We start from the raw sequence: 25,387 nt of genomic DNA, 5'->3' as shown, positions 1-25,387 counted from the left end.
TTTGTGTGTACACTGCAAAAATATAAATCAAAAAATAAGTTGCATTTTCTTAAAATACAGCATATAATTTGATTTGGTTGAAAGAAACAAGAACTAAGAAAACAACATATTGTTACCCTCATAATCATATATCAATTTACTTGAAATAACATGTTTTTTCCACCATATGTTGAGTGCAATAAAACTTACAATTACACTGGCAACTTTTTTTACTTGGTATGAATCAATGGGATTCTTAATCCTGAACCAAGAGCGAGTTTCGGAGTGGGACTTTTTAAATCCATGGTAGCTCAGTTTTGCCCATTGTTCTTATATTTCCAAGAATTCTGGGAGCTATATCAATTTTACCTTTGTGGATGCGAATATGCAAATGACATGCAAATATGTCTGTAATGTAAAATACTCTATTTTTTTAGTGCATGGCAAGTCAAAATTACTAAAATGCAGGTCAACTATATTTTTGCAGTGTAGTTTAAGTAATAGTACAGCTGTAGCAAAGGTTGAATACAAGTTGTTAAGATGAAGTACCAGGTCTACTGTTACTAATGTTGAGTGCTCGTATCCCCTCTAATGATCTCCCTCTAGTACCAGAAGTAGCATTCATAATAAAGCAGTACATTTGACACTTTAACAACAAGTTAGATTACTGCATAAAACAAGGTCTGTATCTAAACATGAGCGTTCATCATGAAAGCATGTGAAACTAACTGTTTCTGTCGCTGCCCCTGAAGGTGAGCATCATCGCCGGGCGTCCTATGCACTGCCAGGTCCCGGGCATCGACTACAGCCTCAGTAAATTAGCGATCCACGCTGCCTTGGAGAGCGCCACGGCCATCGCGCTGTCTCACACCGGCATCCTTTACATCGCGGAGACAGACGAGAAGAAAATCAACCGAGTTCGACAGGTACGAGATAAACAAGACAACAGTTGTAGAGCTGCGTGTTTTTTTTATAAAATGAATTGTCTTCTTGGCACAGCTGGTCCGGTTGCGTGGGCGTTTTGTAGAAAGCCTAATATTGTTTCGGATCTCCAGGCGCCATGTTCAGTGAAGTTGCTTTTACAGTTTCCAGACTTTGTTTTGATAACTCCCTTGTATTAATTTTGCCTTTGGTGGCTAGGCTGTCCACAAAAAATGGTCTTTGTTCGGGTGGAAAGTAAAGCTGGATTCGATTCAGTGCCACAAAAGGACTAATAAGGCTGCAGAGTAGTTAGCACGCTTGTCTCACCGGGATTGGGACCTGGTCCAAATGCCACACATTGTGAGGCATGTCTGTTTGGAGTGGGCATGTTTGACTGTGCTTTCTTTCTTTTTACACCAAACACAAGAACCCACCTCTCTTTGGTGACGATAAAGTGTACACTGTCAAATGGATTAGTTTAGTGTCGTTTTGACTACTTTTTGTAATGTTTACTAATAGACCTGTTTGACTTCTTCTTAATCTTATCGCAACTCAGAAAAATGGTTTATATTTCAAGAAAAAATTTCAGTGTCTGAATCAAGCAAATTCAATAATCAAGTAAATTAATCTTTACTAGTAAGTCTACTTGTTCCAAGACGATTAATCCGGTCATTCATTCTATGTTGAGATGGTTTTTGTGGCAATAAGTAATGGTTAGAATTAGAGAGGCACCATTGTCAGGCTGAACCATAAAGAATGTCAAAACATCTTTCTAAAGATTTACAACATTTGTGACACGTCCAATGCTTTTTTTTTTTTTTAAAGCTCTGTATCCTTTTTGGGAGCGTATCCAGACATCTGTCACATTGCAATTACAATTCTCCATATTCATTATACATTAGAATTAAATTGTATTTGAACTCCTCATTGGCCCCATTTCAGAATATGAGATTCAGATTCCAGGGGTGGCCTGTTCTACCCCTTGCCCAAACCCTAAAGGAGTCCCTTTATCCTCTTAACCCCCACCTTAACCGAGCACAGTTTCTCCAGTTTGGCTTTACCCAAATCAAAAAGCTTCTTCAACAAAGTGTCAAAACGGCAACAAATATTAGACGAAAACGAGGACGAAAATGCAAGAAAAGAGCAACGGAAAAGTGATGAAAAAGTGACACAAAGCGATGAAAATGAAACAAAAAGCCACAAAATAGTGATAAAAAAGGTGAAAAAATTGATGACAACACGCCAACGAAAAAGATATGTTTTGACGAGTTCTGTAGGTCTTAGATTTTAAATGAGGCATTGCACTGGCCAATAGGTTGCAACCTTTTAAAATTAGGTAAAGCTGAACTGGAGAAAAAGCACCTGATTAATGCAGGGGGGGGTAAGAGTTTATTTTTGCAATTGTGACATCACTCATTATTCATTCTAAACTCTCTCCTCCCTCTGTCTTAGGTGAGCACTAACGGGGAGATCTCGTTGCTGGCGGGCGCCGCTTCGGACTGCGACTGCAAGAATGACGTCAACTGCAACTGCTTTTACGGAGATGAGGGTTACGCCCCGGACGCCGGCCTAAACTCCCCCACGTCTCTCGCCGTGTCCCCCGATGGCAGCCTCTTCATCGCGGACCTCAACAACATCCGCATCCGGGCAGTGAAAGCCAACCGCCCCGGGCCGGCCGTGTCGAGCGTGGGCTTCAGTGGCATCGCCCAGTATGAAGTAGCATCGCCAAGAGAGCAAGAGTTATATGTTTTCAACGGGGAGGGCCAGCATATTCAGACTGTCAGCTTAGTGACCGGCGAACCCTTGTATAACTTCACGTACGGGCCGGACGGGGAGCTCAACATGCTCGCGGACAATTGCAACAACACGGTGAAGGTCAGGAGAGATGGGGCGGGGCAAGGCGGAGGGGCCGGGCTGCTCAGGCTAGTCCTGCTGCCCGAAAACCAAGTGGTGACCCTCGGACTGGACCCAACTGGGGGGCTGAGGAGCGTGTCAGCCCTGGGACAAGAGGTGGCTTTGATGGGATACAGCGGAAACACGGGCCTTCTAGCCACCAAGGCAGACGAGACGGGGTGGACCACATTTTACCAGTGAGTCTTATGAACGAAAGGTGTCTGCTTCTGTGTATAAATAACATTTTTGGTGCCGTAACTAGAGGCAACAAACTGCACAAGTTAAATATAAATGAGTTCTGTTGATGTGGGTTCGGCCCATGTATGGTTTTCTGCAGTGTACTTCTGCCCCCTAGTGGTAGCGTTTGTAACTGAATGCAAATTTCAATGATTAAAAAATAATAATCTTTGCCTCTTTCACCTTTGCCAAAGACAATCTGTTTCTTCTGGCATCAGGTTGTTAGTTACTGGCATTTTAGTAACAAAATATATATCAACAATTTGGAGAATATTCTAAGAAAAATTAAGAAATCTTGATCAAGGAATTTTAGACATATGCACAACATTGGAACCCGCTCAGGTTCCGAAAGTGACATTGCCAATCAGCTCTGTCATAACTACTGGAAGTAGCACATATAGTTTAAATGAAAGAAAATACAAAATACATGAAAATACTGCAAAAGGCAGAGAATACACTGCAAAAAAACAAGTTATTTTTTGCCCATTGTACTTATATTTCAAAGAAGGTGCTATAGCAATTTTACCTTTGTGGAAAATGTACATTACATGCAAATATGTCAGTAATAGGTCAAAGAACAATCACGCAACAAGGCCTGTTCAAAGTGGCCGTTTCTGTTGGCTTATGTTTCAGATGAACTTAAATCGGGGAAAGCCTCCAACACAAGACACGCTTGTTGGTCAGATTATGTTGGCAGAGCAAACGTTCGAGTCGTTGAGCAGCTCGGACAATAGTTCCGACAATAAAGCATCTGTTTCCCTCCCATGCAACACCTGCTACACGTCTGGACTTGTCGCACCCTTATGGCACTCTATTCTCACCTCCCTCCCTCCTCTCTGCCTCTTTGTCTCCCCCCCTCAGATATGACAGCGAGGGGCGCCTGACCAACGTGACGTACCCCACGGGGATGGTGACCAGTCTGCACCGCGAGATCGAGCGGAGCATCAACATCGACATCGAGAGCTCCAGCCGGGACGACGACGTCACGGTCATCACCAACCTGTCGTCCGTCGAAGCCTCCTACACCGTGGTGCAAGGTACGGCGCCTCCCAGGCAAATCCGCAGAGGGTTACGAAATCTGAGGGCCATGCTGCACCAAAGGATTATTTGTGGATGGCCTTGCTACTGACGAGACTTCTTAGTAATTTGAGTTGAAGTATTAGTCAATATACAACAGAAAATGTCATGAAACGGTTACATTTTAATAGTGAAAATTGAGATTCGAATAATCCAACACTTTTTTGCCTATTATACCTAATCTAATAAGCTCTGAAGTTCATGTTTTGAGTGGACAGGTCAGAGTTTAGTTTTGTATAACTTTTAATAAGGCAGAAATTCCTAGAGTAAAAGTAAGGTGTGAGCACTGCCTCACTGTAGTATTCATAACCACTCTCCATGTTGCCCTGTGCTCTCAAGCCTCATTTCTAATTGAAAACCTTGTTATTTTTCAGTCATGTACGAGCATGCTCCTGGAGATTATTCCCTTTCCCCAACCCGTCATCCAACTCTGTGCTTCTCATGAACAAGAATTACCAACACATAATTTTGCTAATCCCCAGCAGGGGCCATCCCGCTTTGAATACCACTACTAAAAATTCATTACAATGTGTAGACAGAGCCCTCCTTAGCCTCTCAAATTTCCTGTTGTGTTTTTTCAATGCATTCAAGGGCCGTCCCATTGACTTGCATTAATTACGTCCCGAAAATGGGCTAACCCTAAAAACTATAATTGGATGCTTTTGCCAGACGAACCTGCGTTTTGTCCTCATTCAGCGCCAAGGCCCGCGCGGTGATTGTGTTTTCTGTGGTTATAATGAAACAAACAGTGCAGCTCTCCACCGGCTCCCATGATCCCTCAGCTTATTTGGTCTGTTTAGAGAGCAACGAGAGGCTGGGTAATTGTGTCCGTCGCATTGTCCAGTGGAACGGCTCGTAATGAATGGTGAGGTGACAGGGATTAGAGGGAGGGATCTCCAGCTTGGTTACATGTATTGAAATTTTAATTAATGCTTCGGTTTGAGGTGGGTTTGGCGACAAAGATGGACCATGCTGTTCATCGTCTGCCTGATGCTGCTTATGTAAATGATCATGATAAATGATAATGATAAATACATGATTTATCAGAATCAGGCATATCGTCAGACTTCTCGCAGAATTCCTCAGGGCTTGTAACCTGGCTAACACCAGGCTGCTGTGTGCGCTCGAATTATTTCAAACTGCACAACAGCCTGGGGACCATGGCCAAATCTCCGGTGGATTTGGGAACCAATCACAGAGCGAGGAGGGACGGCAAGACGATGACGCGCTATTCGATATATGGAAGCTTGTAGTTTATTTACGGATAATTTAAAAAAAAGTTTATTTACGGATCCAACATGACAGCAGCAGACACGATGGTATTTTTTTCGTATCGCCCAATAAACGAGTATGGACGATCGTAAACCACACCTCTCCTACGAGAAAATGAATTGGTGGTCCCCAGACTAAATATCACTTGTGATTTTAGTCTGGTGTTAGCCAGGCTACAGGGCTTGGGTAATTTTTGGCCAAACTGAGATTACCACAACCAATTAAAGGAGTTGTTACAGCCAAAACACACATTCTGTCTGAGGATGTTTGTTTATTTTCCGTGAAAACCTTAAAAAATGACCAAATCAATTATTCTCCGAGGCTAAAGATCTTAGCTAGCTTTATTTTCATGCCAAATCCTCACATGCATCACCCATTGCCACTTTTGTCATCGCTATGCCTTCTTTGAACTATTTAAGAGCACTGCAGACTGGGAACATCGCACAACAGATTTCAGAAATGCAATTTTGGACATACATACATTATACATTAGAATATTGTGCAAAAGTTCATTGATTTCTGTAATGCAACTTATAATGTGAAGCTAATATAGATATGATATAGACTCATTACATGCAAAGTGACATATGTCATGTCAACATACTTTTTAGTTCACTTGTTGCCTGACATCGCTCCACTAAAAGGTGCCATGATGCATCGTTCACTTCATCTGACAGAAGCCATTATGTTTATCTGTTCTTTATAAGAATGGCTAAAAATACAGGAGGTAAAAAAAGAAATACAGTGTGACTCCATAATCCTACTGACTACATTTGCATGTAGTGTTTTAAATATTTCACCTGTTTTGTCAAAGAACGTGTGCCAGACCTCGTTCACTGAGTCGAAGTCATGTAAGGTTTTCCCTCCGCTGCTGTGTGTGGGTTTGTATGAGACGTGCCGACTTAACCAGCATCTCGCTCTCTTCATTAACTTCTGCACACCGAATCCTCGGCGGCCCCGCGGCGCTCATCTCTCTCTCCCTCTCTCTGTCTCCCACTCTCACACTTGTGTTTTTATTACGAGCTTCCTCAGACATACAATATTTATTTAAACATGCCAGGTCAATAGCAAAATAGACTATACGTGTCTATTTTCAGACGTGGGTTGCTTTTTAGTCTCCTGGAGTACATTACTTTTAAATACTGCAATTTCAGACATCACTTTATGTTATCAGCATTTATATATGAGTGCCTGTGCCTTGGGTTTCAAATATTCTTAATTAATTCCCTAATAAGCTATTCATTTTGTGCTGCTATTGCTTCAGTAATTTGTAATTTTTTGGCAAATTTACCCTTGTCCGTCTTTGTCCAAGCCACTGTTCAATATGTTTTGACTTGGACTCAGACTTGTCCTCTGTGAATCATCAAAAGCTAGATCCAATCACCTTTTTTCCAAATGAAATATAGAAAATTCTCTTGCATGTGCTGAGCCAAAGAGCAGTTTATCTTGAATCACTGTGATCAAACCATCGGCAGACATCACAGGGCTGACTTTGGCCCAAATATCATTCGTAACATTATTTCAGGACGAGACACTAAATTGCAGAGATTGTCAACTGAGATGTCTGAGCTGCCTGTCTGTGTTTTTCGATGTGAATCTTGCTCATTTGCGGGAATGAGGCCCAGAGAAAACAGTCGTGTCAGGGGGCCATAAATATTTTACAATCCTGATCCAGTTCTCATAATGATAATGCACTCAGTCTGGGCAAGTGCTTTCCATCCTAAGTTTGGAGGAAGTCGGGGAGTCAGATCACACACACACACACTGTGGGTGTTACGTTATGCAACCTTTTCAAACATGTATTCTCTCCAAGACCAAAGTACATCGATGATTTTCGATTCAGGGGTCAAGTTCAGGCCAAACAAATTTAATACAAAGACTGCAGTGATTAACAATACACAATGGTTAATATGCATGATAAATAAGTATCCTTACATTTCTAACGTGTGGAGGTTTGTGGTTCAATGTTTAGGTTTCCTGCCGGTGGTGCAGTGTCTCAAAGTGGGCAAGAGCTTTCAGTATTAATACTGCACACTTTCCCATCCATGTTTATTTATACAGCACATTACCACGACTAAGGGCCTGATATACAGGTGGTAAATTGCAAGTGCTACTTGAAATGAGCACATACCATTGTATTGTGTGTTGCACCTGTTTTATCATTTGAAATTTACATTATTAGTGTTGCAAATATAATATTTGAATATGCTGGAGTTATAGCTTTTTAGTGTTTATGAGAGACTAAAATCTCAACTGCACAAAGGGGAGCTCTTTGCTCCACTTTAGCACACACTATCAAGTTTGCTCCTGTGCAAATTCTTTGTGAATCAGGCCCAAAGTCTCCAGAGTGCTGCACAGAGTCTCAATTTGTGCTGATTTAATTATTAAAACGAGGTTTAGTTCTTTCTTCTTGGTTAAAGCCACACTGTGCTTAATTTTACCCAATAAATAAAATTGAAATACAGGCATTTATTTTCTGACAGATATTTTCATTATTGAAAAGTACCTCATAAATGTACAAACAAACATGTGCTTTCGTTGTGGGCGGCACCTTTCCTAAAACATGACTGTAACTTTACTGTGAGTGGGTACGTCTGCAGCTCGTCTCCATGGAGATGTCAACTAAAGTCAGCAGAATTAGAGATTTAAATCGGTTTGTTCCTCATCCAAATCCATCCTTTGATTACCCACTACAGTAATTTTCTGTGTCGAGCTGGTCTTTAGGAGTATGATGGCAACAGTATAGTCCAAAAATGTTAAGCAGTGTGCCTTTAAGATACAGTTCAACTGGACTTACTTCTTTGGCCTATGTTTTGCTTTCTATCCCAAAAGCAAGCTCACGGCAAGTTTTTGTGACAATCGTGCCTACGAGATATAGCCATGATGTATGTGGATGCTGAACGTCTCGTGACATCAGATACTGTATCTTTGTTCAGTGGGTGGTGATCAGTAAGAAAATCTGCTGCAAAGAAAAAAACATAAAGAAAAAGCAAAATCTATAAAGCAAGTCCAGTTGAATTGTTTCTTTTACTTTTGCCTAGAATATAGTATTAACCACTTGGATGACTAATAATTTGCACTGTTCTAACGGTTTGAAAAGAAAGTCTGTGGAGAGCTACTTGAACAGGGCTGGTTGAAGATCACTGATGCTGAAGTCTATCCCAGTCTCCAGCTGTAGCCCCGGCATATTGGCTCGAAGTTGGGTGGTCTTCGCCTGAATGAGTGTCAATGAGCAACCCTTTTTTCGTAGCATTGTTGCAGGAATAAAAGCCTCCAATAGAAACTTCTATTATCACTGCTGCCTCGCCGCGCTTATCTGCACCCAGTCACGTCTCCGAATCTGGGACTAGTTCCAAATCAGGCTTAGCTGCTTTTTTTTTTTTTTTTTCTTGAATGAAATTAGATCAAGCAAATACTCTGTCCTATCTGAGAGGTCCCCTGGTGCCTCCTTGGCAGTGGTGCTCATAGGTGGGTACAAGCAGCCAAAAATTGATCTCAAATGGGCGTATTGTACCTTGAAAGTAGTCCGTAGTCGTCACCACTTAGGTATAAAGTGGACTACCAAGAACAAAGAACCGTTGTGTCTTATGGTTGTTAATGTGACTGGTTTGAAACAATGAATCAGACACTCCTTTGTTTCGGGACACACAAATCTCATTGCTTTTTTTTTTTGCCTTTCCTGTGTCTTTCCACTTTACAGACCAAGTGAGAAACAGCTACCAGCTCTGCAACAACGGGACACTGAGGGTGATGTACGCGAACGGGATGGGCATCAGTTTTCACACCGAGCCCCATATCTTAGCCGGATCTGTCAGTCCCACCATCGGCCGGAGGAACATCACGCTGCCCACTGACAACGGGCTGAACTCCATCGAATGGCGTCTGCGGAAAGAGCAGACCAAGGGCAAGGTGACGGTTTTCGGGAGGAAGCTGAGGGTGAGTTTCAGCCTTTTTTTTTTTTTTATAATGAGCCTCTGATGACTCTACACAAGGTCGATATTTGCATGCGTGAATATTTATAAGCAACACGCATGCTAGGAAATTAGAGCGGAATCCGTAAAACATTTGCAACAAAAAGGGTGTGGGAGATGTTAAATTGGTTGTTTTTAACTTACTAGCCACTTGTAGTTCATAGTTCAGCCAACTTGTCTTTACCTTTATCTAGCACTGGTTTGGTCAGTTGTTTTAGGAGTGTGTCATAATATGGCTGCCATATCTTTCAGTGGCTATAGAGGTAGAATGTACTTAAAGCTTGAGTGTGTAAAAACTGATTTGTGTCCTTGGAAACAGTCTTAGCATGGGACTTATCATTTGCATGGATGTGGCCAACTCTGTGGATTCTTTTTAAATATACCTTAATTTAGGAACGACATTGGTTGATGGTTTTCACTCTTTAACCTCTTAACCCCCACCTTAAAGGGGCTAGATGCAAGTTCGTCATTTTATGCTCACTACTGCCACCTCAGGTCTTACGCGTAACTGCAGCTTCTATATTAAGCTCGCGCATGACGGCACTTCAGACCCGAATTAACACCTTTTTGAGTGACAGTGCAGGATTTTAGAGTCAGTTGTGGTGAACAGGTCTGAGCTCATTCTACACATTAGGGCATGGCTGGAACATGTAGGGGGATGAAAATGCTTAGTTTTGCTTAGTTAGTTTTAACATTTTTAAACTCCGTATAGTCCCTTTAACTGAGCACATTTTCTCCGGTTTGGCTTTACCCAAATATTAAAGCTTCTTGGACAAAAAAGCATCAGAATAGCGACAAAAACTAGGATGAAAATGCAACAAAAATGGGATCAAAAGAGTGACGAGAACGCTAAAAAAACATTAAACATTAAAAAAAGAGACCAAAACGCGACAAAAAAGCAACAAAAAAAGTTATGACAAAGCAAAAAAAAAAGCCACCAAAAACATGGCGAAAACACATCCAAAAAAGCGACATATAAGAGAAGAAAGTATGAAAAAGAGTGACAAAAAAGCAGTTTTGTTAGCCGTAGCCTTGAAATAAGGCATTATGCTGTTATGTTTTATGTTATATTGCTATACTGACGTTTTTGGATTTGGGTAAAGCCGAACCGGAGAAAATGCACTCAAATTGTAATCTTTGTAATCTCTGTACTGTGTCTCTGTGGTCTCTATGTTACTTTAATCTGCAAATATCGCTTCCTAAATACCCATTTCTAATTTTAATATTACTGCTTTTAACAGGAGGTGTACAAAAGTATATATACAGTAAAATAAAGTACATTTGTAGTTCGTCTTTTGCACTTCCACAGGGGTTAGGAGGTTATTTAAATCAGTGGTATTCATCAAGCACTCTGTCCTTCTGCACAGGCTCACGGTCGCAACCTCCTCTCCATCGACTTTGACCGCAACACCCGCACCGAGAAGATTTACGACGACCACCGCAAGTTCACGCTGCGCATCATGTACGACGCCCAGGGCCGCCCCGCCATGTGGCTCCCCAGCAGCAGCCTGGCCGTGGTCAACGTGTCCTACTCCAGCACGGGCCAGCTGGTGGGTCTGCAGAGGGGCAGCATGAGCGAGAGGACCGAGTTCGACACACAGGGGCGCACCCTGTCCCGCGCCTTCGTGGACGGCAAGATCTGGAGCTACAGTTACCTCGACAAAGTGAGTGGATTCATAACTAATGCTCTTATCGCGCCGCAAATCCTCTTAATCAAGGCGCCAGAGAGGAAGGCGCTAATAATTCGGACTGTTGTTATTGCTAATCCAATAATACGTTTTTAATGGAAATTCAAATGCGCCGGGGCTCAGGGCAAATGACCTCTGGTGCAGGTTTAATGGAAAGAAGTCATCCGTTGATTATGCTGTAATTCTTCATTAATGTGGTAACACTTTTTAACGAGACGAACTGGTAGAGCAGAAACTTTATCTCCCCTAACAAAGAGAAAGGTGTCGTGCCCAAACCTGGACTTGGGGATTTATTCAGCATTTAAGTATTACTGTTTTATTTATCCATTGGATGGGTGGGTGTAGTTCAGTTTGTAGAGACATTCACCCACTGCTTCACAAAAATCAAGTCTCCCTAGTGGGAATGCAAGGGGAAGAAAAAAAACAAAGAGTAATCTAGTAAATAAATCTTAAAGCAGAACTAAGTAACTTCTTTACCATAATAAATCCTTTCCATAGTCCCTCTGGGGGTAATACAAGTATTAATGTTGGTGTCTCTGGCCAGAAAACCACACATGCAACTTTCGTAGGTGCAATACACACTAATAGAATCACAAAGAAGAAGCTAACAGGCTAACGGGCAAAGCTAATTGTGGGGTAGCGCCACTTTAGCAGTATTTACAGCCATGTTTGAGTGAAAAGAATGATCTCCATTGTGTAATTGAGTTGTGGCACAATGTACAATATCCGTCTCTCCTTTTGTCTTTTCTGTCAGCGTAGTATTTACTCTCACGGACAATTAATGAGTAAAAAACTGCAACATGCTACGACACCTGCAGTGGCGTTTACGGCTTCTAGGGGCATGAGTTACTTAGTTCTGCTTTAAAGGGGGTGTATTATGCAAAATAGACTTTTTAGAGCTTTTTAATTTGTTTCAAAACCATACCTGGAGTTGTGTTTCGACACACTTGTGCATCGTTGAGTAATCTTCTTCTTCAGTGGCTAGTCTGAGCACAGTTCCCTCCTGTTCCCAAACAGCTCCTCCAGGAAATACTTTAATCAGCTCTCAATATCTTGCTAAGCCTAATCCTTTCCTTGCAAAGTAAAAACACCCGCCATAGCTTCTCTACAGCCACACAGACTTTGTTTCTCTCTCTCTTGATTGAAACAGCTGCACACCAAGGGGGAGCAAGAGGAGGGGGGGAGTGAGGGGAGCAGGAAGTGAAACTGTTTTAGATCAATATAGCATTTTCTATCCAACAAAGTGTAAGATAGTGATGATGATAATACCCTTGTTGTCTTGTTTTGCCATTTGTATCCATTTTCCGTCTCTTCTGTCTGCCCACAGTCCATGGTGCTGCTACTCCAGAGCCAGCGCCAGTACGTCTTTGAGTTCGATTCGTCGGGACGGGTCACGGCCGTCACCATGCCCAGCGTCGCCCGCCACACCATGTTCACCCACGTCTCTGTCGGCTACATCCGCAACACCTACAACCCTCCGGAGAGCAACGCGTCCATCATTCACGACTTCTGCGAGGACGGCAGACCGCAGGCCGTGCACTACCTGGGCACCGGCCGCCGCATCCTGTACAAGTACGGCAAACTGGCGAAGCTGTCGGAAATCGTCTACGACAGCACCGTGGTGACTTTCGGATACGACGAGACGGCCGGCGTGCTCAAGATGGTCAACCTGCAAAGTGGCGGATTCTCCTGCACCATACGCTACCGCAAAATGGGCCCTCTCATCGATAAGCAGATCTACAGGTTCAGTGAGGAGGGCATGGTGAACGCCAGGTTCGATTACACCTACCACGACAACAGCTTCCGCATCGCCAGCATGAAGCCGGTTATAAGTGAGACGCCGCTGCCCGTGGACCTCTACAGATATGATGAAATATCGGGCAAGGTATGGGAATAATATGATTGAGATTAGTTCTAATGCTTAAGACAAGACACTGGAGGACAATAATAAGTATAGTTTTGTACAAATCAATATTTTGGTGTCCCTATCGGATTTTTATCTTGCAAATCTGAAAATATTTGCTAATAGGCAGACATATTACAACACAATGTTAATATTAGATAACGTTAAAATTCTTCACTAATGGCTTGAGGTTTGCGATAATAATTGAGCTCTTCTTGAACATCTTCTAAAACTATTGTCACATGGACATGATTTTTTTTTTCCCTTGTTGTCCAAGAAGTGCTCTTAATTTTACAATTCTTCTGATTTTCTTGACATGCAAGACATTTGAAATGACCAGAAACAAAGGAACAAGTGTCTTGTGTGATGTTTGTAGAAAAAACAAGGCTAACATTTACATGGTTCATTAAAAGTCATTGAAAAAATGATGCCAAAACAAAGAGCTCAAATGTCATTAAAAGCATTAAAATGTATTCAAACTGCCTTTTTTTTTTAAATTGCTATATTGCTTAACTTTTTAAATTGAACATAGCCTATATAAACAGACATGATTTGGATTGAATGTTTGAACTTCAAAATCTCAAAATTTATCCTAAAAACCGCAAAATCTCAGATGTGAAACCGGCATAGAGTAGTAGTAAAACTGCTTATCATTGACCAGGCTTATCTTCTGTCCCAGGTGGAGCACTTTGGAAAATTCGGCGTCATCTACTACGACATAAACCAGATCATCACCACAGCCGTCATGACTTTGAGTAAGCACTTCGACACCCACGGGCGCATCAAGGAGGTCCAGTACGAGATTTTCCGGTCGCTCATGTACTGGATGACGGTGCAGTACGACAGCATGGGGCGGGTGGTGAAGAGGGAGCTGAAAATCGGACCGTACGCCAACACCACGCAGTACAGATACGACTACGACGGGGACGGACAGCTCAGCGGGGTCAAGGTACGTGGAATGTTCAGCCATATCGGTACACGATGTGGGAAAATATGCTATGGTCTGGGTGAATACTCGATTCTGATTGGCTGGTGGGTGCTAACAAGCGTGCATTATAACCGCACACGTAGTCCGGTAGTTAAATCACTGGGATATCACTCCGCTGCGGGGATCGCCATAGCAACGCATGACACAGCTGAATCAGATAAACGCTTAATTAGTGACTGACAGAATCAAATGAGATGGATTAATTTTTGATAGCTTTTGATAAATGGGAAGTAGAGGAGAGTAAGCAGCTAGGTTAGCCTACTGTTAATGAAATATGAGCTTTCCATTTCTATTGAAAACTGTTATGGCACTATTCATTATTTTCAGACGTACATAAAATGATCTCTGCACTTAAGCATATTTGGCTGGATTAGTAAAGTCAAACATAAAGGTTTCAGTTCGTGGGGCCCAGGTGTGAGCGTCTCCACTGCAGCTGTTTCCATAAACAGTTGAGCTCATTAAAGGGGTTCGATGCAAGTTGGCCATTTTATACTCACTACTGCCACCTCAGGTCATGCGTATAACTGCAGCTTCTATATTAAGCTCGTGCATGATGCCAATTCGGACCCGAAGTAACATCTTTTTGAGTGACAGTGCAGGATTTTAGAGGCAGTTGTGGTGAATAGGTCTGGGCTCATTCTACACCTTAGAACATTGCTGGAACATGTAGGGGGAGGAAAATACATCATTTCTTTTTTTTTTTAAACTCCACATAGTCCCTTTACGCTACAGGTGGCTAGCTACAGGTGGCTAGCTACAGGTGGCTAGCTACAGGTTGCTAGCTTCAGGTTAAACGGCATAAAAGTGAAATAACTCCTGCCCAGGAGTGCCGCATATTGGTGTTTGCTTCCACGGAAAAGTGCTGGGTTAGTCCTGTTTCGTTGAGCCTGACGGAGATCCTCGTAACAGCGAGAGAATGGCTCGCTCTGAGACAGGCCTTCAGACAGTGACCGACTAATAACCACATAAAATAGTCCCCGTAGTTTGGCTTATTTAGCGAGTTTAGTAAATGAAAAAAAACATTTGTTATAAAATGTTACATTTGTGGGACCATGGTCTAATCGGATTAAACAACGAGGAGCCGTGCATTAGACAGTTTTATTGCACAACGCAAAGTACTTACATAAATTAGTCAATGTTCAGGGACAGCTATTCAATTTAGATCCCCGAAATCTTCAAATATATTCAATGCTTCATTGACCTACTTCGGTGTCTAGACATATCATTTGGGATTACAAAATTAGACTGCAATATTAAATGCAAAATCAGCCCAGAAACAATGAAGTTATCAGGTTACACCCATGTTTTTGGTGTGTGTTCTCTCTAAACGTTATAGCTTCCTGACATATCTTTCTAATGCCCCGTCTTAGGTGAATGACTGGTCAACGTGGCGCTACAGCTACGACTTAAACGGCAACCTCCATCTGCTCAACCCGGGCAACAGCGCTCGAATTCTACCCCTGCGCTACGACCTCCGCGACCGCATCACTCGCCTTGGGGACGTCCAATACAAGCTGGACGAGGACGGTTACCTGAGCCAGCGCGGGGCGGACGTGTTCGACTACAACTCCAAAGGGCAGCTGCTGCGGGCCTACAACAGAGGGCCCGGCGGCTGGAGCGTGGTGTACCATTACGACGGGCTGGGGCGCAGGGTGTCCACGCGGAACAGCATGGGGCAGCATCTCCAGTTCTTCTACGCCGACCTGAACCATCCCGCACGAGTCACGCACATTTTCAACCATTCCAGCTCCGACATCTCGTCCCTCTACTATGACCTGCAGGTAACTGAGAAGAAGAATGAGTACGATGTGGAAACATGGCCACAGGACAGTTTATGTTGGGTTGTAGAAGGAATAATCCACTTTTTCTTTAAAGGGCCAAAGTGTAAATATACAGGTGAAGGTCTGAACACGTGAGATTATATTGCAAACAATATCCTTTAATCTCTGAACCAAGCACATTTAATCCAGTTCTGATTCACCCATATCTAAAAGCTTCTCGAGTGGAGCTTGCAGCCTATTGCTGGGTTGCAGGTGACATCACAGCGTTCTAATTATTATTTAGAGGAAAAAATATTTTGTCTTTGAGGACACTTTTGGTCTTGTACAGAGAGTTCATGGACCCAGTGACTGATATTAATGATAATTTTTCTAATCCATACATTTTCTTTTTAGCTACGACTTGTGGAAGTGTAATGCTGTTAATAGACTGGCTCCTGCCCCCTGCTGGGTCCGGTGACATCATTAGAAAAATGATCATTAATATGAGTCACTGGGTCCATGATCTCTCTGTACAAGACCAAAAACGTCCTGAAAGACAAAATTATTTTTCCTCTGTATAATAGTATAGGCCTTTAGAATGCTGTGATGTCACCTGCAACCCAGCAATAGATCGTAATGCCTCATTTGAAAGCTAAGACCTACAAAACTGATCCCAATTGTCGTGTTTTCGTAGGTTTTTTTTGTCATTTTTTAATTGTTGCAGGGAAATACTAAAGGAGTCCGGGGAAATGTGAATGGAGAGACAGGGCACAGTCTGGATGTCTTAAGTGGAAGAAGTTCATTACCGTAATACAGGCCTGGAGACATTTGAACAGTCAATACAGTATTCAGGGCATTGATCATTCAGAGTCTGGAGATGCTTTCACATGAAGAGAGTTGAATAATCTCGGTTACAGGAAGCACTAACAGTCTACAGTGTGACACGTTGACTAGGCCACAAGTCATGTAGAAGATTGTCATCCAAAAGTTCCAATTATGACAGTACGATATGATAAAGGTCAGTAAATATTTGTGAGGCATATGTGAAGGCCAAATTAACTCTCTATAATTCGCCATCATTCATTGTCACTTTTGCCGCTCTTTTGCCATTTTTTTTTGCTTTTACATTTGGGTAAAGCCAAACTGGAGAAAATGTGCTCAGTTCAGGTGGGGGTTAAGAGGTTCATTATTGTGATTATTAGGTGGAAAAACTGATTTTGTTTGCTGTTTTGTACATATACACTCTTGGCCCTCTATTCAGTACAAAAATGAAGCCATTTCTTATCACACCCAGATTAGGCGCCACTTTGGCCACCCCTGATTGAATAGATATTTGAACAGACATGAAATTATGTACATTTTACAAGCCATCACCATGGAGACTATAATCATAACAGAATGATTAGAGCTACACCAAAAAGATGATAAAAGATTGTGCTTGCTCTGAGTAGGTGGTCTAAATATTTCATCATTCTGCTTATGCTGTCTATAAAAGGTTGTCTGACTAAAATCATGCTGGTGTTTGCCTCAGGGCCATCTCTTTGCGATGGAGGTGAGCAGCGGAGAGGAGTACTACATCGCCTCAGACAACACTGGCACTCCGCTGGCCGTCTTCAGCAGCAACGGTCAAATGATCAAGCAGGTAATCGATGGACTTCAGTGAAAGTCTCCTATTGACTCTAACGCACAATAACAACCCGATCAAAGTGAGAAAAAGCCTCCCGGAGTCCTCCCGCGTCAGTGTCCTTTTAGCGGACAGTAAATCCTTATCTGCTGCGGGGAAACTGCTCTGACACCGACCGAAAATCTGACCTTTAGCCGGTGTAAAAGTTTCAGTGAGCCGCGAAAGATGAAGTAAACAAAGGAGGCTTTTGTAAATATGTTTCTGGGGAAAGAACCAGTCGTTTTTGGTGTGTATTCGGCTCAGTTTTGAATCGTTTTGTGGGACTATGCATCAGTTGTGGAGATTAATATTTAAGCGCGCGCAAGAAAATCCTGCCAATGTCAAGCTGTCAATCTGTGGCAACCAAAAGGGGCAAAATGCAGTAGATGTTTTTCTGATGTAATCCTCCTTCTTTTATCGAATTTACAGCCACATTTAGACTATTTCTTGTATATATGAGCAAGATTGAAGTAGACTTTGGGCATTGGCAAAAGTTGCTTGCATCATTAACGCAGTACCCTATTTTCCCGAATATAGACCCTTTAATTGTTTGTAAACATTCCGTATTTTTCCTTGGATAGTTGGTAAACGGTGGACATTCATCATCCAATCAGAGACTAATTTAAGATTAGGCACCAGTCCACTATCCTTAAGGTTAGTGGCTAGGACAGGGTCAGGGTTAAGCTGATTGGTTGATATATGTGTGACGTTTCACTCTCCTGACTTGTGACTGGTTGATCTACCAACTATCCTAGGAAAAATATACACGCTTCCGGGCTTAGCTGGAGGCAGGAAGTTAGATTCCTATCTTTTTCCATTGGAGCTGTTGTCATGGCTACAATAAACATATGTTTAACTGTAACTGGAAATATCAAATAAACCTTATTTTATCATCTCAAATGTCATTCCTCTTGGTCTTGCCCCTTAAGCCACAACAGGACCACATTTTTTAGTTGTAGTTTTACACTTATAATTGCTAGTTTTAGTTTAATCTTATTTCTCTTGATCACTTCCTGCCTCCAGATGACGTCACTGATGAGCAGTTAAAGGGTCTATAATGGCTCGGTTCCACCTACCCTACTCTACTCTACCCTGCTCTACTTTGCCTGCATTTGAAATGTTTCCACCAGCCCACTTTACAGTTAACTGGTACTTTTTTTAGTACCTGCTTGGCCCTGGTACTAACCAGGCCAAGCAGGTACTGTTTCCAATGGATATAGTCAAAAGCAAAGCCATATCCATGGATACACCCTGGTAACCATGGATACAGTATCAGATTCTACAGAATAGTGGAAACACAACCAGGCCAAGTAGAGTAGGACCAAACCAAGTAGAGTAGAGAAGGGTAGGGCTGGTGGAAACGAGCCATTAGTCGCTCAGGAGTATAAGTCGCACCAGCCATGGCAACTTACCTGGGCATGAAGGCGTAGCTGCACCGTTGACAAGCCTCTCCCGGCAGCACGGTGTTCAAGCACCCATTTGCAAACTCGAGCTGTGGCCATCTAGCTTTTAACCCGCGATTAGCTTTTCTAGTTTTCTTTATTGCGGCACAAGTAACCTCCGCTATTCGCCAGTCCATCACAAGTTCCTCCCTAACTCCAAACTTTCTTTCTGCTGCTCGATTACCGCTTTTTAAATCTACAGTGATACAGGAGTAGCAGATACTGGTGCACAAGCCTAGGGCGCCCTCTAGCGGCCGTCAGTATGAGAATAACAAACGTGTGAAATAATATATTTTGATATGTAAGTCGCACATGAGTATAAGTCGCACCTCCAGCCAAAATAGGAAAAAAGTGCAACTTATAGTCCGGAAAGTACGGTAACCTTTTTAGCATTTGTTAAAGTGTCTGTTGGCTGTACTAAGTTACTCATGTCTTCCCTGTTTGTGTGCCCCAGGTGCAGTACACGGCCTACGGGGAGGTCTACCTGGACTCTAACCCGGAGTTTCAGCTTGTTGTCGGCTTCCACGGCGGCCTCTACGACCCTCTGACCAAACTGGTGCACTTCACTCAGAGGGACTACGACGTCTTGGCCGGGCGCTGGACCTCACCGGACTACAGCATCTGGCCCAAGATCGGCAAAGACCCCTCCCCCTTCAACCTGTACATGTTCAAGAACAACAACCCCCTCAGCGACATGCTGGACGTCAAGAACTATGTCACAGGTAAAACCAACATTTAAAGTACTGATTGAACGATTTCACTACCTGTAACCCTTTAGAGCAGTGGTTCCCTATGGAGGAGACAATGTTTTTGACATTTCTGACATTGAATTGTATATTTTTGATTGAAAGCAGCATATTTTAGTGAAATTAAGCCAAATATCAAAATACAGTAACCAAACTAACATAATCAAACCAGATTTAAAAGGTTTTCCTTTTAAATTAATATAAAATGCTAATCACATTTTTACAGGAGGGGTCCTGGGGTGTTGGTTGAGTGATTTTGGGGGTCATGGCCTGAAAGGTTTGGGAACCACTGCTTTAGAGCGCAGGCATAAAATTGTAATAGGATTTTGAAATAGCATGTTAGTGAAGTCTTATAACATAGTAATGGTGGTAATAATGGCTAGAAATAATTGAAAAAATGAAATAATGGTCCACACAGCAATTGGGGCTCCAAAGAAGATATTTAATCTATGGAAGCTCCAACTGCTGCGCAGACCATTTTTGCATTTTCTCAATTATTTTACTCTTGGATCCACCACGCAAGCCACTGTTGAATGTGTGTGTATTTTTCAACTTTTCTAATCACTAGAAATAAGACACACTTGTGTTCTACTTTATTCCCTGGACCTAATCCTCGCCCACCATACAGGATGTAAATTAAAGTGCTTTCCATTTTCTTTTTAATAGTAGCCTTTGAAAACAGGCCTATAAAATGCTTTATCCCCTGTTGTCCCTCACTGTCAAGCTATCACCATCCCTTTACTGCGCTATTACTGTGCTGTAAAACTAAGTGTGACTCAATATTCAGGTTATTTTATTCCAAAATTGCCAGTGGAGAGATCTTATCTTACTGTATGTAAAGTTTACATGATGAACCCACTGATGCTGATGAAAGATATGAACATATTTAAAAAGATAGACAAGGCTTAGCTTCCACACAAAGTGCACAAGCCAATTTTACACAAAGTAACACATGATGTCTTCACTGTGTCAGGTATTCATGTTTAGTTTAGTAGAAAACAAGGAATACTTTTTTCCAAAGGTTACCTTGTAAAACGAGAAAAATCTGCACCTTGCTCACCGGCTTGTACGTAAATTAATATAAAAGAACAAGCACCATGTTGCACTGTGCTCCTGTTTTTCTCTGTTACGGTTTTTGATGGAGTTCAAATATTATGAATGAGAAAGTCAGAGTTTGAAGCTTTTCTAAGTGGCAGATTTGCACAGGAGCAGCCGAGGCGAGCGTGGCCCTGTTCTGTGAGATATAAATAACTTTTGGCAGTGTGTTTAACTCTGTAATTTCTCTCTGTCTGCTGCTGTAGATGTGAAGAGCTGGCTTGTCATGTTTGGCTTCCAGCTCAGTAACATAATCCCCGGATTCCCTCGGCACACGCTCTACTTCGTGGAGCCGCCGTTTGAACTGCTGGCAACGCAGCACTGCGAGAACGGACAGGTACGAGCTGCCAAACACCCGCACAACACCGGGGAGCACTGAACTGCAGTAAAGACAGTTCATAACTACTGTTGTTCTTAATACCATGTTTCTGGAACTACACCGGTACCTTTGTCACGGCCTCAACTTAAGAGTTTTGTTCTTTTGACGCCACAGTTTAACTATTTATATAAAGATATGTGTTACAAAAAAACAAACCTCATAATAAAATAAATATTACATCACCCTTTCCCATATAAAATGTTTTCCAATGCACACATTTTTACATTGATTCAGTAAACAATGTATAGCTTTCAATGAATATAAAACAATTAGGTGAAAAAAAGAGGAATAAATATGTTGAAGGTCAACATATTCGAGTGTACTTTTTGCTACTATCAAGAATGTTCTAAAAGTATACTATATTTTACTATTACGTGCATAAAAAAATAGATAATTGAAATTAATACAATACAATATACTAGTATATTAATTATTTATATGTTTAACCCTCACCTTTTCTCTTGTTCGGCTTTACCCTAATCAAAAAGCTTAATCACTTCTGAGTTTTTTTCATCGCTTTTTTGTCACTTTTTCCATTGCTTTTTTTTTTGAGCATTTTTAGTCACTTTTTTGTTGCTCTTCTGTGGCTTTTTCGTTGAGTTATCACCAAATTTTTGTCACTTTTTCAACACATTTTTGTGACTTCTTTGTTGCTTTTTTGTTGAGTTTTCATCACATTCTTGTCACTTTTTTTCTTGCTCTTTTTTTGTCACTTTGTCAGCGCTTTGACTTTTTTTCCATGAAGCTTTTATATTTGGGTAAACTAGAGAAAATGTGCTCAGTTAAGGCGGAGGTTAAGTCGATTAGAGGGAAAATATCGCTTTTATTATAAACAATCCGAGAATCCACCCCGGTCACATTATAGGATTTTACTTTTTTATTCTGTTCGTACAGTCAAAAATATTCAAAGATTATACTGTACTTGTCTAATTCATGTGCATGACCTCTTTTCTCAAATTCAACTTTCTATGAACTTACTGTCTGAGATCATTTGGGAAAGTGATTTGCCAAAACTGTCTTGGAAGGAAACTACTGACCTAATTTTAAGTTCATGTATGAATTATAGATAAACCAATCCACAAATTGTCTTTAGGGACCTTTGTACTAAACCCTGAGCTTAATCTGTATTGTCTCTTCAGTAAAACCACACTCACTCTCATATTTCTTTATATTTTCCTCCCGTAGCTCATCACTGGGGTGCAGCAGGCGGCCGAGCGTCACAACCAGGCGTTCATGGCTCTGGAGGGGCGTCTGCTGAACAAGGAGAGGCGTCGGCGGAAGGACAAGCCGGGGCACTGGTTCGGCACGAGCACCCCCATCATCGGCCGAGGGGTGATGCTCGCCCTGAAAGAGGACAGGGTAGTGGCCGCTGTCTCCGCTCTGGCCAGTGAGGACAGCAGGAAAATCGCTTTGGTCCTAAACGGCGCCCAGTATCTGGACGGGACGCATTACACCCAGGACGGGAAAGATTGTCATTATTTCGTCAAAGTGGGGTCGGCGGACAGCGACTTGCTTGCTTTAGGGTTGACTAATGGGCGAAAGTCACTGGAAAGCGGCATCAATGTGACGGTGAGCGGGCGGTCGCGGAGGGGGGTGACGGTGGAGTTTGCGGTGCCCTCTCTGGTGCTGAGTGTCCGGTACGGTTTGGCGGTGGACGTGGTGGATGAGGAGAAGGTGAGACTGTTGGAGCTGGCCCGGCAGAGGGCGCTGGCGGGGGCGTGGGCCAAAGAGCAGCAGCGGGCCCGGGACGGTAAAGGGGGCAGCCGGCTGTGGACGGAGGGCGAGCGGCAGCAGCTGCTCAGCGCGGGGAAGGTGCAGGGCTACGAGGGCTACTACGTCCTACCCGTGGAGCAGTACCCCGAACTGGCCGACAGCAGCAACAACATCCAGTTCCTCCGACAGAATGAGATGGGCCGCAGGTAACAGCCCTCCTGAATGTGCCCCCCTCCTGTGTCCCAGCCTCCTCAGTCCCGCTCCTCTCCAAACAACCACTGGGGTTTCCTAAGGAACGCTGCAGGGACTTTTCAAAAGAATGACTTATCAGAAAATAAAAACATTCTTGTTAATTTTACTGCCACAGGCAAAAAATGTAAACTTTAGTTGAGCTCCTTTTCTTTTCTTTTTGTGAACAACTGAAAAGCACTGAAGAACTTTGAGAACTGTTGCTTAAGAGTAAGATTCCCCTTTTTACAAAAGATATTGATATTTTCGCCCATATTTTTTGGGTCACACTGATCGCAGTCTCGTCCGCTGCAGCTAACACTCACAGTGGGATATTGCACTGTGCTGGCCTCTGCGGTGAAGGTTCGTCTCATAGACTCTGTAGGGACCAAAATGGAGATCGAGCCGCCCCAGAGCGCAGCCCGTCTTAGCGTCACGTCACGAATAACGACAAAGACACTGTCAAAAAGTCCAACGTATAACAAGTCGTCTCCCTGTCTCAGGCCTCTCATCACCCCACACGACAAGTCCCACCGAGCAAAGCAAGCAAGACAACGGCGCCTTTGAGCAAGCTGTTCGACAGACTTTGGAGAAATGAACTTTTTAAAAAAACAAAAGTGGAAAAAAAAAAAACGATGACTATATTTGTGGACAGTGGTATCTCTCTCACAGCATTGTTTCTTTTGGATCGGGAGCGAAGGAGGAGGAGTCATATTAAACTACTTATGTGTCCGATACACTTCAGGATGTTGCGTAAACTGTAGATGCCGTAGTTTTGTACGTTTCAGTCGCGGTAGATTCGTGAGACTTTCACACAAGGCACTTCTGTACAGAGCGATCAACACTCGACTCACGGTGAACCAGAAAACATGAACAAATTAGTATTTATTTGATGATTTCATTTATTTATTTATTCTTAGTACTATATGACAATCATGAAGGAGTCACCAGATTAATTTCCTTTTGTAAAATATGTAAGATTTTGTTTTTGTATTATGAAATTGATTTAGAGTTTTTTTTTGCTGCCAGGGCAAATAATAGTCACGCTCAAAAAGAATAATTTATGTAACAAAGTGTTTTAAAAAGCGGTTTATACTTTAAATAAAGTCTTTAAAACTGTGAAATGCGTTTTTTCGAGCTATATTTCGATGTACAGTGTATAGGTCTACCTTTATGCAGCACAGTAGAATATTGTTGAGAATATCAACTTTTATATTTCTAAGAGGAAGTGGCTTGTATGTGCAAAATCTTTAGCTGGTCTTACTATTACTAGACTTTTGTGGCACTACTATCCATATCTTTACAATATCGAGCCCCGAGTTGGATGTTTTTTTGATTGTTTTTTGGGTTTTTGTTTTGTTTGTTTGTTTTTTTCTTTGTTTTGGAAGCAGCAAAGAGATTTTCTTGTTCTAGAATCCGACAGCAGTAGCAGTTATGGATCCTTCTCACTGTGAAGAGACTCTGTGAGTGCTGGATGTCATAATAATAACAATGTACCAAATCAGTATTATGGAATAGGGTGATGGCGACGCATTCACTGAAAACTAGAGACTCTTCTTGAGAAAAAACCTTATCAATAAAACATAATTGTTTACTTGGGCTGCGTGTGCTTCACTTCACTTCATCTGTGTTTTTTTTATGGAGGTTATTCACGGCCTGGTTTTCATCCTGCGAAGCTTGTGTTTTGATCACAGTAGTGGGCCCTCGTACTGCAGCGCTGATCAATAGCATGTTATTATTTCATAAGTATGAGGCAGATAGTATACAGTGGAGTTACAGAGAAAGTTTGACTTCTTCACTCTTGCTTTGAAACTTTTATAAGTAGTTTCTAGGGGCGGTCAGACAGAGGACTAGTGATAAACCTACAAGGTAAAACACCATGGTTCCATCTATATAAAGTTGTGTCACTGAGCAAGGCACTTCACCCACGAATGCGAGAGACTGACCTGCTGTATGTGTCATTCTGGGATTTACTTTACAAAAATCAAAGAGTAAATGAATGCATCAAATTCTTGTACAGACATGAGTACCTACCATAGTTTTGTAATTGTATAGATCTTAATAGGAAAATGTATAATTTTACCCTTTAAACCTCTTAATCCCTGCCTTAACCGAGCACATTTTCTCCAGTTTACCTTTACTCGATTGTAACCTTCTCGAGTGACAATACATCGATTTTCCGATATATCGCGATGTTTTGCGGGACGATGCGATACCGATAACTTTTTAATTCCGATATCGATTGATGGCGTCATACATATTAATGAGCAACGTCATGCATATTAATGAGGCAGCAGTGCTCCACTGTCTTCACAGTAAAGAGAGGCCAACAAAGCTCAAGAATTCAGTCAGGACAGCAGGGGGCAGCACTACAGTTTTAAGCACTTGGCCCAAACACTGTCACACAAATAATTGACTTAATTATATTTTTT

General features: G+C 42.2%; 1 protein-coding gene across 16 annotated transcripts in view; it reads left to right on the top strand.

Annotated features, from left to right (window-relative positions):
* tenm2a (teneurin transmembrane protein 2a) overlaps window positions 1-23,615 on the top strand; it is a 385,466-nt gene extending 361,851 nt beyond the window's left edge. For all 16 annotated transcript variants that reach the window (XM_079556152.1, XM_079556155.1, XM_079556154.1 and 13 more), the window contains 12 exons: window positions 732-905; window positions 2,353-2,990; window positions 3,892-4,067; window positions 9,080-9,315; window positions 10,718-11,014; window positions 12,366-12,923; window positions 13,621-13,890; window positions 15,300-15,710; window positions 17,221-17,331; window positions 19,249-19,516; window positions 20,842-20,972; window positions 22,200-23,615. In XM_079556152.1, the coding sequence (XP_079412278.1) occupies window positions 732-905; window positions 2,353-2,990; window positions 3,892-4,067; window positions 9,080-9,315; window positions 10,718-11,014; window positions 12,366-12,923; window positions 13,621-13,890; window positions 15,300-15,710; window positions 17,221-17,331; window positions 19,249-19,516; window positions 20,842-20,972; window positions 22,200-22,937 (4,008 nt within the window). In that variant the 3' untranslated portion in view covers window positions 22,938-23,615. The remainder of the gene's footprint in view (window positions 1-731; window positions 906-2,352; window positions 2,991-3,891; window positions 4,068-9,079; window positions 9,316-10,717; window positions 11,015-12,365; window positions 12,924-13,620; window positions 13,891-15,299; window positions 15,711-17,220; window positions 17,332-19,248; window positions 19,517-20,841; window positions 20,973-22,199) is intronic.
* The last annotated feature ends 1,772 nt before the right edge of the window (window positions 23,616-25,387 follow it).

This window comes from Gobius niger, assembly GCF_951799975.1.
Source record: "Gobius niger genome assembly, chromosome: 5".
NCBI lineage: Eukaryota > Metazoa > Chordata > Actinopteri > Gobiiformes > Gobiidae > Gobius > Gobius niger.
This window is presented reverse-complemented; position numbering and strand designations above follow the sequence as displayed.